This window comes from Dermochelys coriacea, chromosome 17, assembly GCF_009764565.3.
Source record: "Dermochelys coriacea isolate rDerCor1 chromosome 17, rDerCor1.pri.v4, whole genome shotgun sequence".
Classification (NCBI taxonomy): Eukaryota; Metazoa; Chordata; order Testudines; family Dermochelyidae; genus Dermochelys; species Dermochelys coriacea.
In genome coordinates, this window is record NC_050084.1 from 9,293,234 (window position 1) to 9,311,202 (window position 17,969).

Genomic DNA, 17,969 nt, shown 5'->3' on the forward strand with positions numbered 1-17,969 from the left:
CAGCCACCCTATTGTTATCCTATAATTAACTATTGTTAAATGAGTTGGAAATATTGTCTCTTATTGTAAGTTCTCCAAATTTATGACCATCACAGGTGATACATTTCTACCACTCCACTGTAGCCATTGGCCATACTGGATCAAGCACAAGAAAGCTCTGGCCTCAATGGTGATCTAGTACTGAACTCGAGTTCACCTTTACTAATGGTGTGAAAATACATCACCGCAGTGCCACCTGTTGTCTCATGGCTTGTTTCCACTTACTGTGGATCTAGAATGTAGTGATCAATCCACTGGGAGTCAATTTAGTGCGTCTAGTAAAGACCCACTAAATCGACCACCGATTGCTCTCCCATCACCTCTGGTACTCCACCAGAATGAGAAGCATAAGGTAAGTTGATGGGAGAGTTTCTCCCATTGACCCAGCACGGTGTAGACACCGCAATAAGTCGACTAAGTTAAGTCGATTCCAGCTACGTTATTCACATAGCTGGAGTTGCATAACTTAGGTCGACTTAACCCCGTAGTATAGACTGCCCTCAGATACAGTAGCTTCATAGAAATGACAGTGGGGGAGAATGGGATGGGAACAGGTCAGGGAGACGCTTGCTAAATCAAAGTAAACTAATGAGTGATCAACTTAATATAGTATTTCGTAAGAACTTACCGCTAAAGTGAAGTTGTGAACAAGTGCACAGAGAATGAATGATGTTGATGACCAGGCCATGTGTGGAAGCTCTAAGGGAAAGAGGACCAGTGGCCACCAACAAAGTAACTACATGGAAGAGGTAGGGGAGATGTGCTGCCACATCAAGAGAATTGTTAAAGGAGAGCATCAGCATGTAACGTGCTAGAATGGCAATATCATCCCACATCAGGTGTTGCTCTAATGTAGGAGTTGGAGACAGACAAGTCTTGTCGATTATTTTGCACATCCTCCCTATTACCTGAAAGGGAGCAAACATTTTCTTTTAGTTAAAGCAAAAATAGGGCTCAAAGTTTCACTCAAACACTATTACAATTAAACTTTAAAATGTTTCCATTAAGAACACATTTTAAAATACTATCGTACCACTGTTTAGAGTTGGTACCAAAGAGCAGTGTCAAATTATGGACTGACTTAAAGGTAAGTTAAGGAACGGAAACCACTCACTTTGCTTGAAACCAATTTCACATTTCCAGAAGCCAATGCTACAGCTGTGTCTGCCATAACCTCAGCTTTTATGGATCCCAAGCCCCCTGTGGCACTAGTTTTGATGAAACTGTCCAGCACTACATCAAGTAGATCTGTTATCTATTGGAGAACAATAAATAACCATTTGCTTGTTAACGTCAGTTACATGAAATTCACGTGTAACAATCTGAATTAAGCAGCCTACTAGACAAGTAACCACTTAGTTTTATTACTTGAATATATGTGGTGTAAATTACAGCACCAGTTTCAGTGATTTTTCAGCAAAGATAACCATGCTTAATTTAACATGTTTACATTGTTACATCTGAATTAAGATGAACCCCTCCCAAGTTTTATTACGAATGTAAATACATTTTAAGTGTGTGCGCTTTACAACTGTGTAGTTAGATTGTGAGGACTTAGTTGGCATCGTTTTCTAGTTGCCATTTGAATCTAAGATGTTAGATAACTAGTATTTAGAGCAACAATTTGGAAACTACGCACTGGGATTTTTAAGGTATAGTAAATCTGTTTTCTTTTTAAAAAGCAAGAAGAGATCTTATTGTTTATGTAAGGTATTGCCTAAAGTATTAGCCAGACGTGGCCTTAGCTATCAATAAAACGGTACTGACATCTTGCAAGATTCTTTAGGCTGTGAGAAAGCTATGTATTTAATACAGATATACCAGTCAGCAATGCAGAGAATGTTTCCCCTAACTATCCAGACAAATAGTACTAACGATTGAATTAGGCCACATACAGTGTTTGACTGCTGGTTTCAATCCATTGTAGTTTTCACCATTTAAGAACTTGGATAAAATCTTGGCTCCATAGAATTCAATGGCAAAACTCCCACTGACTTCAAAGAAGCCAAGATTTCACCCCTTAATTCTGTATTCTCCATGTTTGCCTGATAATTGACTTTCATATTGGCAATGGCATAATATAAATGAGACTCTTACTGATATGGTCCAGGGTTGCAAACTATACTATTTTTTAGTGACTGAAGTCGATCAAACAGGAGAGGCAGCTCACCAATTTTGGTGGCAGTTACCATGCGTCTCGAAGTAATTTGGTTGCAACTGTGTTGCAACATCATGTGGTGACAGGACTAAAAAAAGAGCATGAGAAGGGGAAAAAGGGAAGGAGTATAACTAAAAGGAGTTCATGTCAGCCAGTAGGAGGTCAAGTCAGTCAAGCAAACAAGCAGACATCCTCACAGCGAGTGAAGCTGTTTTTTTAATTGAAACTTTCCTTATTAATGGCATACCTCTGAAAGCCATTTTTCCTCTCCTCCAATTTCTCTTCTGGGAACAGACTTTTGAGCTTAATTCCTAATTAGGTTAGAGGAGAGGAGCTGTCATACTATTTGCCCATATTAACATATTATGGAACGTGTTCAATTTTGTTGGTTTAAACAAAGAGCTTTTATGCCCGCTCTTGAAGTATCCATGCAACTATTATGGTTATAACAGGAATGCCAAAGATATTTCCTAGACAAGGTGGATGAGAATATTTTTTATTGGACCAACTTTTGTTGGTGAGAGAGCTTTCAAGCTTATCCAAAGATGATCTTCAGGTCTGGGCTACAACAACACTGCATACAAAGATACTTCCTGAATTTTCAAGTTTCTGTAGAAGGCAGGAATGTGTTATTAAAAGCCAGAGCTCAATATTTAATGTTAATAGGAAACTTCATGAGAAGTTGTGTGTGCTGCAATCAACATACACGGTTAATATACTGAAGTGCTGTTAAAAGAAGAAAACTGTTTTGGCACTAATATTAAATGACTGTAGAATGCCTGTTTGCAGTATTATTGTAGCCATGTTAGTCCCATGATATTAAAAAAACAAGGTGGGTGAGGTAATATCTTTATTGGACCAACTTCTGTTGGTGAAAAACTTTCAAGCTACACAGAGCTCTTCTGCTGGTCTGGGAAAGGTACTCAGAGGCCACATCTAACTATAAAATTAACTTGACCTAACTTACACTGGCATACAGTTACCACAGTCATTACATCACTTGTAAAAAGAATAGGAGTACCCGTGGCACCTTAGAGACTAACGATTTATTAGAGCATAAGCTTTCGTGAGCTACAGCTCACTTCATGAAGTGAGCTGTAGCTCACGAAAGCTTATGCTCTAATAAATCTGTTAGTCTCTAAGGTGCCACGGGTACTCCTATTCTTTTTGCGAATACAGACTAACACGGCTGCTACTCTGAAACCTGTCATTACATCACTTGTGCGTGTCTACACTTTGCTCCTTGTGTCAGCAGTGCACATCCTCATTAGGATCGCTTTTATCAATTGCATTGTTAGTGTGGGGCATTATGGGATGGCTCTTGAAAGCCAGTAACAGTCGACATAAGCAATGCAGCGTCTACACTGACATTGCATCAGCCCAACTACATTGACCTTGATTTTATGCTGTGCGCGGAGGTGGACTTATTAAGTCGGCATAGTGGGGCAGTTAAATTGCGGGGAGCAAAATTTAAGTGTAGACACTTCAGGCAAGTCTACACTACAAAATCAAGTCAACTTAAGTTACACTGACCTACAGCCACTGCAGTTTGGCATGTCCACACTAGTGCCTTCTGTCGGTGGCACGCGTCCTCATTAGGAGCGCTTGCACCGATTTAATTATCAGTGTGTGGCATTGTGATGCACTGACAGCTGGAGGTCCAGCCGGTGGAGCTCTGGCTGTCAGCCACCGGGGCTGAGAGCTGGAACAGTTGACGCAGTATCTACACTAACACTGCATTGACCTAAGTGCTACATCTCTCGTGGAAATGGAGTTATTAGGTCGGTGTAGTAGGTGACTTACATTGGCAGGAGCAACACTGTAGTGCAGGCAGCTTACATTGATCTAACTCTGTAGAGTAGACCAGACCAGTGTGTCACAGCTAAACACAAGGCGGAAGAGATTGTTAAACAAAGCAGTTAACACATATTCAAAGGACCATTCAAGGCAAGTGGTCCATTGACACCCATGCAATCATACAACAAAAAGAAGGGGGTGTATGTGTGTGTGTTGTGGATTATAACCTATATCTCATTTACACTTTGCTGTTAAAGGCGATAATGAATTTATGAGGTCAGTACCTGTCCAAGACTCCCCCATATCTTTGCTTGAATGGAAGGATACATCTGTTCTCATTTATTGTCATCGTTATAAGCTTATCAAGAATAGCTGTGACTCGCTGGCGTTTAGCATCATCATTGTGTTTACAGAATCGGACCAGATTTGACAACCAGGGAGTCATATATTCCAGGCAAAGGTGTTTCAGTTCAATACCTGAAATCAAAAATTAATGTTATTGTAAAAGAAGGCCATTGATGGTCTCTCTCTTTGCATGCGCAGAATTATTTGCAAGCACACTTTTCTTTACAATTTTATTGTCCAAAAATAAAGTCTACGTACCTAGACCAAAAAAATTGTAAAAGATCGGAAGTAGGATTAGTGTGTAAAAGGCAAAGCTTTAAAAAGAAACATACTGTTCTAGTGACATCCACAACATACATCTTTAGGAAGCTGGAAAGAAGAGTGACATCTTAATTCATGCTGAAGAGATGTAAGAGAAAGGGGCTCAAAGCTCATAAACACTATTAATATTTAGAATTTACATAGTACTTTTCATCTGCAATGTACTTTCAAAACATTAATCTTCAACACCCTCTTGAAGTAGATATAATCCCTATTTTACACGAGGAAAGAAAGGCAGCTATGTTCCAAGACTCAGCCAAGGTTACAGAGAGAATCAGACCCTGGATTAGAATTCAAATTCTTTGTGTCTCTTTTAGATTATTAACAATGTGTGTAGAGGAAAGATCCTACATATCTTTTGGGCATATATTTTCTAGACTTCAGAGTTTATCACCAACATGGAACTCCGATTGTGATTTGTGTTTATTTCTGGTGAATTTGTGACACTAAAGTAACCCTCACCAAGATAATCACTGTACACAACTTTCAGAAGTGATGTGGAAGAGCTAATATACAGTAAGATGTTACCTAACAAGCATTATCATGGTAAACCACTTGTACAATTTGTCTTATGTTAATATCAAAAAGTCTAAAGAATGTTTTAGACATTATTCTATAAAAAAGAAGGCACTGTTCAAACAGTTCTGTGAAGGAGGTAATCTTGTCTTTACAATGTTCTCCATATGAGCAGATTCCAGTCTGTATCTTGACACTGCTTGGTTCCAGAGCACTTCACCACTTGCTGATTAGGTCACAGATATAATGCCTAAACTTGAAAAGCACCTGCAGATGCTTTAGGCTGCATTTCTAATTGAAGCCTACTGTGCTAATGGACTGACTCAATAACATGAGAACATTTATTAACTCTATAACAGAGCTGAAAAGCTTGAACCATTTCAAACTCAGTGGTAGCGTTAGAGAAAATGAATGCTACTTACTAGATTTGCTAAATCCAGAAATACACTCTTCCAAAAACTCTAAGGTAAGGTGTGGCTCATTAGCTGCCAGAGTCTTACTAATTGACACAATAAAAAGGGTGTTGTTGGCAGGGATACACAGACCTGAAGTCTCCAGTAACTGGCCCTCAATCTTTAAATTAAAGGTACAAGTTAAGGCACACAGAAGATTATAGGCAGCAGACCTGCAACAAAACATAAGTGATGCAATTTAAATTTTTTTCCTATGCCTCTAAAAATGTGTACACAATAAATAATTCCATTAAAAACAGTACAAGAGTGGTATTAATGTCTCTTAAAATTCAGTCTAGTGTTGCCATGCCAACAGGGGCAGCAGGTTTGTATAATTTTGATGGTGCCCAGAACAGGTTCAAGTCCTCCTCCCACTCCCCCCATCCCCCACCCACATACTGCCTTGTAAGCTGATATATATTTTTTTAAATAATGTAAAAATGGACTGGGAACAGTAAGCGTTTAACAGTGTCCCTATATTGCACCATGTAGGGTGGGGGGATGAAGGCTCTGGCTGGGGGTGAGGGCTCTGGGGTGGGGCTGGGGATGAGGGGTTTGGGAGGGGCTCAGGGGTAGGGCAGAGGATTGGGGTGTGGAGGGCTGAGGGCTCTGGCTGGGGATGAGGGGTTTTGGGTACAGGAGTTCATGGTGCAGGAAGGGGCTCAGGGTTGGGGCAGAGGATTGGGGGGCTGAGGGGTTTTGGGTGCAGGGGTTCATGGTACAGGAGGGGGCTCATGGCTGGGGCAGAGTATTGGGGGGGGGATGAGGGCTCTGGGGTGGGGTTGGGCTGGGGATGAGGAGTTGATGTGGGAGGGGGCTCAGGGCTAGGGCCTAAGCTCCTTCTCCCAATAACCCTCTCTGACAAATTGAAAGAGCATCACTGAAGGGCCCCATGTCTAGCTACTCTTGGATGAAACAGATTAGAATGATACCAAGGGGGGAGGGAGGAAGGAAGAGAAGGGGGCTACCAAAGGGCTATCAAGCAAAAACCTGACCCAGGTTTTTTTTCAGACCCATATAAAATCAATGTGTACATTTGAATTTAGGTATTTTTGAGATTGTAACTAAAACCAGTTCATCCTCGGAAAATCTCTCCTTAAATATTGCACATGTAACACTGAAGTGCTTGCGTCTTACACAGGGACATTTTACACAGTAATCGCAATAAGGCAACTCTAGAATTCTCCTATGCATTAAAATGAGTGCAGGAAATAGTGTCACCTTATTCCCACAGAGAACAACATAGCCTATAAAAATTAAATGGCATGTGTCTATATAGGTACATACACATATACAGAGCTGGCTAGGAACTGGAATTCCCATTATAAATTCTGAAATGTCAAAAAAATATTCTTTCCAAAACTGAAAAACTGAAATTTTTTAATTTCCCACAGAACAGGAATTCCAAATTCACAGACCTTTTTGAAATGTTTGAGGTCCTCCCAAAAATCATGCACTCTGGGGAACCTGGAAGCTGGGGATTCCAAGCAGCTGGGAGCCTGAAAGCCCCGCTTCTGAGGTAGTCTACCTGGCAGGTTGGAGCCAGGGACCCTGGAGGCCTCGGCTTTGAGGCAGCTTTTCTGGAGGGCTGCCAGAGATCTAGGGCTTCTAGGCTCCCTGTCAGCAGATTGCAGAGATGCTGGGGAGCTTGGAAGCCAGGCCTTGTGGGCTGCTGAGAGCCAGGAAGCTCCCAGACTCTCAGCGCCTTGTCAGACTGCCAGGTGACTAACCTGGCAAGAAACCAGGTAGGCTTGTGACAGAAAGCTGCCCGGCAAGCAGGGTTCCATAGGAAACCTATCTCGTTTCTCTCAGACAGGGATGTTTCCATAGAACATTTTGATTTAAATGAACCTACCTCTTCCACTGGAAGAATGCTCAGTTGGAAAGTTTCCAGCCAGCTCTATGTATCTTCCTATTGTTTATTCTGCTTTCTAGCTGCAAAACAGCCACTAGTGCCCCAAGACTGAATTCTAGTTTATGTTTTTAGAAACAAAGCCAGGAGAAAGATGTGAAGAGTTTTTGAATGAGATAAGTAAAGTGAACTGGCATGTAAACAACCATATGATATTTTGTTAAGCAATCTCATCCTTCAAAATTGAAATTTTTTTTTTACAATAAAGAGATTTTTCAGAATAAGAATTAAGACTGCCAAAACTTTTACAGTTAACCTAGTATAATTTACGCTTCATTTTCCCACCATGGAGTATTGATCTTTGGGAAATATCAATGTTACTTTTAGATACATTTCAAGTTTGTGAAACTTTGGTGAAAGAATAATTATGTTTGCTGTAAAACACTTACTAATGGGGCAACCTTAGAAATAAATTAGCACACATTTGGGTCAAGATAAGGGTTAAGAGATCTCTACCGTAAACTAGGGTCTGAGCTTCCCAGGTTAAGCAATGCTATATTCAGTAGTGTTCCAGGGACATCCTTAGGGCGGATTTTAGTATGTTGTGGGATGGAGTCTGGTTGTGATAGCTCCCATCGAGTCCGTATGTGAATGATGGACTGCACGATGGCTTCGCACTCCTGGTGCATGAAGGTGAGTGGTGTGCCTTGGTTGGCAATGGTTAAGGTGAACTGATTCTCATCAACTAGACATATCTCCTCAATCTCAGAGGCATAGTAAATGTCATTTAGAAACACCGTCTGTCCCAGGACTCTTGTTCGATCTGCTGATGTTACCTGCACAGCGGTAGACCCAACCTTAGAAAGGAAAGAAAGTATAATTTAGTAGCTGTAGCTAAGAATATGAAGAATGAACAAGATCTGTTATCACCACTTTTTAAAGACGAGGATGAGTAGCTGAAATCTGAATGACAAACAAGTGAATATTGGTCTGATTTATTAAGACGAATGACAGTAAAATAGCATGCAGGTCTATAATGCCAGATTATACTAGCAATTGATAGGAAGGGTGTTAAATGAGACTTACTTTAATAGAAACTTTGGTGTCTTTGTGGGCCAGTTTGAGAGCATTGTGGAATACTTTCAAGTCTTCTTCCAAAGCCAAGGTAGCAGCTGGAAGTTTCTGCTGATCATGTTCAATGTGTTCTGCCAATTTCCCAGGAGAGTCTATGAAAATAAGCCTTTTGCTGCCTTTCAGGCCTGTCAGAAGCCTCTCGTGGTATTTGGTGTATTCCCTGACCCAAGAGTTGCAATTGTAAATATAAACTGCTGAGACATTTTCATAAGCGAAGCCTGGAAAAACTACAAACCACTTGGAAAGGAAGTCTGTTTTAAAGCGATTGCTGGGCCCGGCGTGAGTGAGGTCCACTACAATCTCATATGGCTTAGCATAGTATGGCTTCAAGGTTAGAAGAACATGGTATATCAATAAATCACCATTGATCTGACCTGTTTTGAACCTAAGAAAAATAAGAAAAAACATTTCACATGTTGTTCCATGATTTCTCTTGGTTACAGTAGGGGGAAAAGAAAAAAAAAAAAAGATTTAGCTTGCATGTAATCCTATACCAACTCCAGATATTCCAAAACAATTGTACTGGATCTGCAGAGACCATGTAGGCAATAGGCAAATAGCATCCATTACCATTAAGCTGTAGCTCATCCATCATATTGGATAATGGAGTTTAGATTCTCTCTCTACAAAGTAAAGGGGCAACATTATCTCAGCAAGGATTCCTCATCAAACTCCAATGTATACACTTTTCCACACTTGCAAATTACACCCGTGTTGAAAAATAAAAAAGGTAATTTAGAATAGTGACGCTGCCCTAATTAAGCATCTGCAGGCACTTCCATTACCATTCCTCCTTTGAAGGGTTTGTAACTCACACACTGCATTTGCTGTAGGTTGAAACTTGGCATCCAACTGTCTAATTGGATGTAAGAGTGGCCAAATGACTAGTATAAATATGATTTTCTGAAAACAACTAAATCTTTCAGATAATTTAAGGCAGTTTCTGATTTGTGTAGTTTTAAATAAAGCTGCTCTGCATCTTGAGAAGGACAGTCACATTTCAAAATTAATCCAGAAGATTTTTAACATGGCAGGTATAATTTTACTAGGTATCATTAACCCAAATTATAGTCAAACTCCACAGTAGCGTGTGGAAATCTGAGACACTTCTATATGCCTCCAGCATCTCTGTGCTACCATTACCTGGACTCTTCTAGCAAAGCTGGAGATTCTGTAAAGACAGAATTCACACAAATACATGCAATAAAAATAAAAGTTAAACCAATACTGATTGCATTGGAGACACCGTTTTTATATAACACGTAGGAGAAATAATCTGGCATAAAGGTAAACATATATGGTGCAGCAAGTAGAGAGTCTCTGCCCTAAGGACAGAAATTTTTTTTCTATTGCACTTCCTGTCATTTTGAGAGCTAATTTGAGCAAATTGGTGCTTTCTTCCCCTTTCTAACATGTCATGGTAGAGCTGCAGTGGAAAGGAAGTGTGTCATCTCTGTGGTTTAGTTTTTTGAGTGAGGAAATACAACTACATATTTTAGTTAGATTCACTTAAAAAAATAAATCACCATCTTCTAGTCCATTTGTTTTATATTGCTGGCGGTTGCATCCCAAGAAAAAGATCAAGAAACTGCGTGGTTAAGTAATAGAATAATCTGAAATTCAACTCTGATTTTGACCATACTTCTGGCAAGGTAGGTCCATATTTGCTTTCTTACACTTTGCTTTTGAGTTTGTTAGAATTTGTAGAAAGTTGTAATGCAAAAAATGTTTTTACAAAACTTCACACAAGTCAATACAATACCTCTGACAACTGTGATCAAGAAGTGAAATACTATCTTTTCCCAACCAGTCTATTTAGCTTGAATACAGGAAACTTACTAAAAATACAGATGTTATACTATGTTAAAGGGAGTTTATACTTCAGAGTCTGAAGAAAGCATTAAGAGTGTCAGTCACTAGTTAGCCCCATTGTGCTATGTATTGTAGATCTTATTATATACTAACGGAAGATCCTATCTATAGCTAAGCACGAAGGGGTAAATTGAAGAGAAAGATAACCTTTAATGATCAAGTCCTTTGCTTTTGTGACTTTAAATAAAACCATTAACATTTTGTCAACAAAGTTTATTTATTTTTAACGGTGCATCTGGTCTGGAACACTACAATTAACAGTGGGCTCATTGTATTGTCAGTGGAAGTATGCAGAAGCACCGTTGCAATTGTGTAATGGAAACATTAGGTGTTTGAGATACTTCCATTACAATATCAAATGGAACAGTATGGGACAGACCCATCTCAAATGGCTCAAAATACCTAAAAAGGGTAGTCCATTCTACTAGGGAATAATTTACATGTTTTACTTCAGCTTTCTCCTTCTACTTTTTTGCCACGTTACAAGGCATTCTACAAACAATCAAAACCATTTTGAGATAAAAACCTTACCTTGCCTGCAGCTTATTGACAAGCTAGTTTTCAGCTCAGTTTGAAAAGGAGGAAGTCCTTACCTCAGAACTAAGTCTAATTTTAACTTAAATATGAACTGCATAGAAAACAACATTTGTGCCCTTTACTGCTTCATGATGCATGAAGCTAGACTCCAACTTAATGTGTATGTGGTGGGTTTTTTTGGTTTTTTTTGTTTGTTTTTTTGTTTTTTTTACAGTAGACATACCAGGAATATTAAGTCCTCACTTCCCTCACTTTCTGGAGGACCCTGGCATCTCTAAAGGACATCACTATTCAGCTTCTGCAAAGATGCCAAAAATCCTTTAGCAAGTTCACTTTTCTACACATCTGTGATTCAACGCATTAGGTACTATGGTAGTTATGTTACAACTTTTGACTATAATTAAAAAGTAAATAGATCTTTTCTAAGATGCTTTGTTTGAGTGGAAGAAAAGGTATTTTGTTCAGCAGAATAATCTGTAAAGCAGTAGTTTAAATACACATTTGTGAACAGTCATAATATTTAGTCATTCCAATTTAAACAGAACATACTATGCAATACTTGAATAAAATTGTGCAATTTGAAATATTCACAAGTAAAAAGGTAAACTAGGTAATAATAAGGATGATCACCTCTAATTTCAGATATCTTTCTCAAGTATTCAATCTGGAAGAAATTACATCACTGACACAAAATCAGCAGTGTATCAAAGGGTTGCAAATGCTGCAATCCAAAAAAGATCACGTTAATTTTCATGCTTTCATTATTATTTTTGTATGTTGGTAGAATTTAAGTATTCCAATCAAGACTGGGTGGATCCCATTTTGCTAAGGACTGTAGAACCACATATTGGAAAGTCCCTGCATGCCCCAAACAATTTATAATGTAAGGCCTTCAATCTTGCAAAGAGCTCTATACAAGGTCAGAAGCCTGCTGGAGATCAGCTTCGTGAAGGAATAAGACCCAGGCTACAACAGATAGACAAAAAAACCCCCAAAACCTACATATGGGGAAAAAAGAATGGAAAGACACAATACCAGAGCACACTAAGATTAGGCATGGCGCATTACCTGCTTATTTATGTAGTTATTAATTTTTAAGAGTCGACAGTCTTTATAGGAGGTATACTGGGAGGGGAGCAGCCGTATTCTTGGACCAAATTTCTCATTGGCTGAAGACGCACAAATTGGATACTGTGCAAATTACGGAATGGAAACATGCAGTTTGGTAACAATGTGATCTGCACCATCTCTCACTATTTCAGTGAAACATTTTTGCATTTTAGTGATGCTATTACTACTATATCTTAGTGTCAGAAATTTCCAGATCACTTTCCTTATTCATCCTATTTCCAATCCCCAACTCATTCACAAGAAATAGACTATACTGTAAATACCTTTGTTTCGCACTACTATAGATGTTTTCTCTTTATCTATGTAACTGATATGAAAGCAACAGTGACACTGTCCAAGCTGGGACATGTTGCACTGCTGCGTTACAAACATCAATCCACTTCCGGCAGCCATGACCGCCTTCCATGCTGGTTCAAATTTTGTCCAATTGTAATTAAGAATTAAAATAAATGCAGCTTATATTCACGCAAATAGGAATGCTTCCTGCACTGCTAACATCCATACATCAAGATTATAGAAAAAGGGCACAATTCTTCTTTAGATGCTCTTAGAATCAGTTAAATCAATAAAAATACCGTAAATTCAAAAAGAGACATCAGTTTGCTGAAATTTACTAAAAAAAGATGTCTTGGCAGCTGCATTCAGTCTTTAATGGATTAATATGAGCGGATACAGTAACTTACTGCTGTCACTTTAAGAGCGTGTAAACTTGATTTTTTTTTTGTTTTGTTTTTAAACATGGCTACATTTCCCACCCTTTAAAATTACTTCATTACTCATTCAGGAGAGTAGGAGGTGGGAACCAGAGTTTTATAAATATTCCTTAGATCAGAGGTTCTCAAACTGTGGTCCACGCATCATTGATGGCCTGCTGAGCTCATTCAGGTGGTCTGCGGATAGCTCCCTCTTTGGTGTGCACCTGAGCAGCCGCACACGAGAGAATGAGGGCCACCCACCTAATTAGTGGAGCCATGCAGGTGGTGCTCTACTAATTAGGTGCCTGGGACCCTGGAAAACCCACACATGTAAGGTGAGGTGGTGGCCTTCGGGGAATAGGGTTAGGTGGGAGGGGGCAGTGGGGTGAGAAAAGGGGTGGGGGGAATTTGGGATGTGCAGGGCTGCGCAGCCAGAGAAAGAGGGCAACTTTCCCCAGCTCAGGTCTGCAGCTGGGGAAAGAGAGCCCTTCTTCCCAGCCCCCAGCTCGGGGGGTTTGCGCGGTGCAGGAGAAAGGGCACATCCATCGCATTAGAAAGGGAACAGCATGGATATAAAAATATGAGTTGGGTGCTTTTACTGTTAGAACAAAAACCTAATTAAGGTTTTTTTTATATAGCGCTTTTATCAAAAGTGCTTTATAATAGTTGGCTAACGGTATAACATCTGGAAAGATCATAAGTGGTCCACCAAGATCCTCAGCAATTCTCTAGTGGTATGTGGGAAAAAAAAAGTTTGAGAACTAGGCCTTAGATTGTTTTCTCCTGCATTTCTAAAAGCAGAATTGATAGATTCCAAGGTGCAACTTGCTCAAGCTTTAAAGAGAAGGAGCTATGACAGTATTCACTCATTTGCATACATAGAATCATAGAAGATTAGGGGTTGGAAGAGATCTCAGGAGGTCATCCAGTCCACCCTCTGCTCAAAGCAGGACCAACACCAACTAAATAATCCAGCCAGGACCTGTCAAGCCAGGCCTTAAAAACCTCTAAGGATGGAGATTCCACCACCTCCCTAGGTAATTTATTCCCGTGCTTCACTACCTCCTAGTGAAATAGTGTTTCCTAAAATCCAACCTAACCTCCCCCACTGCAACTTGAGACCATTGCTCCTTGTCTGTCATCTGCCACCAATGAGAACGCCCAGCTCCATCCTTTTTTGAACCCCCCTGCAGGTAGTTGAAGGCTGCTATCAAATCTCCCCCCTTCTCTTCTGCCACACTAACAAGCTCAGTTCCCTCAGCCTCTTATGTCATGTGCACCAGCCCATGAAACCTCACTCAATAATTTGAAATGTCCTTCCTCCCCTGTACTTTTCTTAGTTTTCTTTTTTTCCCCCCTTAAGTCTGTAGAAATCTGTTCAATAATACTGAAGACCAAACACAGGAACAACTACTGTTTTGGAATTTAAGTAGCTACGTCTTCATAACATGCCCAAAATGCATGAAGTCAAGTTACTGCAAAGAGAGAGTGTCTAACTGTAGATACAGAATCTGCCTAACATTTCAACAGAGCTCCAATTCAAACCTTCAACATCAATACAGGCATACAATTACTAAGCTAATACTATATTTTTATATTTTTTACAGATAGCTACTCATATGAACATGAAATTGACAAGGCACGTAACCCACATTTTGCTTTCATTGTTGTGACCATCTTTTATTGTGCTTGCAAATCAGAGCAAACTACACTGACCATCCCTGGTTCACAAATGAGAGCTACTTGGGTACCACTACCCAAAACGTAAGTGGAAAACCAGAGTACACTGAAGCCAGTACAAATTTTATTACGCAAGACACAGATTACAATGCCGAGTCAACTACTACTTTTGAAATGCAGACAGCCGCCTTTCAATCATCAACATTTGGTCAGGAACCTTACAACATTTTCCCCTAGCTTTCATCTTACTTCTGCAGTTCAGACGCTTTGACCACCACCAAGACCCAGATTACAACAAAACACTGAAAATTGTGAAGAAAAGAATAAATTGCTGATACCAATTTGTTTCATACAATAGCAATGCTTGTTCTTGCTTGCACATTCTATGTCTGTCAACTGTGGTAATGGCAAATAAGGTATCGTATCTCAAAAGATTTAAGAAGGAAAGCGTATGCCAGAAGTAATGGTGATTTTCTGGTTAGTAGCAATTTATGGCCAGCTGGATCAATACATGGCAGAGGAAGTCTAAAGAGCTAACAGGGACTGACTTGATGATGCAAGACCCTGATATCAGAGACAGCTAACACAATTCAAAGAAAAATGCAGTTGAAAACAACTGAGAAACTCACTAGGGGAAGAGCTAATCAGAAAAATGAAGATGCATCAAAACCATGTGACAGCACCATAACCAATTTTATAGTGAGATTTAAATAAGCTCAGATTCCTAACCGAGATGACACTGCAGCCTTGAAGTAACATTATAGTGCCATACAGGAGAACCAGGTTCACATCCTGATTGGTTTCACTGCATAACAATGGGAACTCTAGGCAGTAGCACACCAGCTCCATAGGAAGGAGCACCCCAACTTGTGTGCAACCAACCTTTCAGTCATTTGAAACAGTAACCCTGCCTTTAAAGGGAGACCTCTCCATTATGCTTTGAAAGAAATTGGTGGGGCAATGGAGCTGAGTGGGGATAAAGAAACAAAATATTTAGGATATTAGGGCTGCAAAAGGAACTCCACAAAGGCCATGGGGATGGACCAATAGCCTAGTAGGTATAGAATCCGCAGAGTGCTATTTATGGGTATATGATTACTTTTTTTTATTTTAAATGAAGCTCATTTCTCTCTGATGTAATCAGTGCAACCCACAACCAGTAGGTTAGGAGACCACTGATATTGCAAACAGAATCTCAAGAGCTCCTAAGCACACTTTTGTAAATCAGAGGTTCTCAGATTGTGGTCTGTTAACCACTGAAGGTATGCAGAGAGCTGGCTGATCACATGGTGCTATCTCCTCCTTGTTGCCATCTGCTTAATTATATTAAGAAACAGTTAAAAATAACTAACATGCAGGCAACTGCTGTAGTTGTTAGAGAGATGTTGCATGATGAAAAATGGGAGTAGAGGGCCACGAATGGGAAGTGTTTCCTCACACTAACTCTATAATAAGATATGCTCTGAATTGTGAAGAAGTTTGAGCACCCATATACTAAGTGTTGCGTGAGTCAATCTCTAAAAAACTAGCATTTTCAGTTACTTGTGCTGGCATTTGTTTGGTTGCACCTAACTTTAAAGCAAATATATTGTACAGTAAAGTTACAATTTCTGCTCTTGTTCTTTCAAAACCATAACACAAGCCTACCTTGCTTTTGAAACTAATTAAAGTCAACTGTATTTGCTGAGCTTTAAGTTTGTGCAAAAATATATAAAGCTTGTTTAATACGTAACTGGTTGCAGTAAACTCTCACTTGGTAACCCCAATAAAAACGTACAATAGATTTTGAAACAAGCTGACTCATTCATAATTATGGTATATAATAGATGGTGTTTCTATTGTAGGAAACAACTTCTAGAACATTAATTCTCCATAATGTTTACTAAGGGAAAAATTACGTCACTCTGGAGAGTGAAAAAGAAATGCACTTAAGTAGTTTTTTTTTTGTTGTGGATTTGCTTGTTTATAAGAATGAAGATGAAATTTTATTACTTTCATCTAGCTGACTTTATCCGGACGATTAATACAATGAAACCCGTACTAAGGACCACCTACCAAGAACTACTCTAACATAAGACCATTACTATGATGTATCCCTAAAGATTTCTTCAACTACCACTACCACTTCAACTTTTAGCTCCTCTAAGCTGGTCTTTTGAATGAATGTTTGTAACTGGTTTCACTATTCTAAAGATTTACTACCCTGAGGAAACTGGAGAGACTTCTTGTTTGTGCACATTATTTCTATACCTAAGCACAGATGAACTGCTTCACAGATACGTCAGTTAATTCTTGGGATCTTGAAAAAAAACAAAACTAGCAATTTCAACATTTTCATTGCATCCGATGAAGTGAGCTGTAGCTCACGAAAGCTTATGCTCTAATAAATTTGTTAGTCTCTAAGGTGCCACAAGTACTCCTTTTCTTTTTGCGAATACAGACTAACATGGGTGCTACTCAAACATTTTCTTTGTTGCTCTGCATATTAAGCTACAACAATCTACAATTGTGTTAGCAGGGCACTTCAGCTTGTAAAATGGAAGTTAGTCACTGGGCACAATAATGCAACATTTGTATATATCAAGATGCTCAATTTCACTAATCATACATGCACAGATATGTGATAAAACATTTAAGTCACACTTCTTCAAAATATGTGCTCCCAACTGATTAATATTTGTATTGCCACAAGAGAAGAGATATTGCTAAGGAAAAATTTCCTCCTTCCAGAAACATGGATGGACATATAGCAATTAAACATCTGTATTGGGACAGGACATAGAGGCCTCACCCAGGTTACTTAGCCATTGTGCTAGGCACTGTAGAAACACAGCAAATAATTATCCCTGCCCCCAGACAGCTTGGAATCAAAATACCTGTAATATTAGGTCAGACACACTCTAAAGTAATTAGAAAAAACATGAGGATTTCCTGGGTGGCACAGTGATTCAGGTACATTAGTAGCTTGCTTACAGGTAAGTTATCATATTTTTCCTGTGTGTTTAAAACAAAATTCTGAGAAAATATGAAGTCTTGCAAAAAAAAATTTATGAGACAGATATTAAAAGATGCCTTAGAGGAGCTACCTAAAAAGTTATTTTCAACAAGGACAAATTCTCCAGTTCTGTAAATGAAATGATATGCAGGCTAGACCTTTAGTCTAAGAAGCAGCATATAACTAGGTCTGTTGAACTGGTTTGGCAAGTGTAAAAAACAAACACACACACACCGATGGTATCTCTTGAAAACTAATGGTTTGGCCTTTCCACACTCCCCAGACATTTCCTATCTATAATGTGTATCTTCTGATGCAAGAAAGTGTTGATTTTTAAAACTCGGGAAAATAAAAACATGTAACCTATTTAAGCACCGAATTGATCCTCCTTCACTGAAAGTGAACCTATTCCCCATCAAGGAACCCAACTTGGAAGGAATATATA

General features: G+C 39.3%; 2 protein-coding genes across 2 annotated transcripts in view; one reads left to right on the forward strand and one right to left on the reverse strand.

Annotated features, from left to right (window-relative positions):
• The window catches only part of NF1 (neurofibromin 1), a 169,391-nt gene that overhangs the window by 36,554 nt on the left and 114,868 nt on the right, over window positions 1–17,969 (reverse strand). The window contains 7 exon segments of the mRNA XM_038375337.2: window positions 668–947; window positions 1,154–1,294; window positions 4,279–4,328; window positions 4,331–4,471; window positions 5,599–5,801; window positions 7,997–8,337; window positions 8,567–8,999. Coding sequence (XP_038231265.1) covers window positions 668–947; window positions 1,154–1,294; window positions 4,279–4,328; window positions 4,331–4,471; window positions 5,599–5,801; window positions 7,997–8,337; window positions 8,567–8,999 — 1,589 coding nt within the window.
• EVI2A (ecotropic viral integration site 2A) lies at window positions 14,469–16,320 on the forward strand. Its single transcript, XM_038375339.2, is given in 9 exon segments — window positions 14,469–14,490; window positions 14,493–14,528; window positions 14,531–14,748; window positions 14,750–14,879; window positions 14,882–14,914; window positions 14,917–14,971; window positions 14,973–15,034; window positions 15,037–15,092; window positions 15,094–16,320. Coding segments are annotated over 9 exon segments (762 nt in total). The 3' UTR covers window positions 15,244–16,320.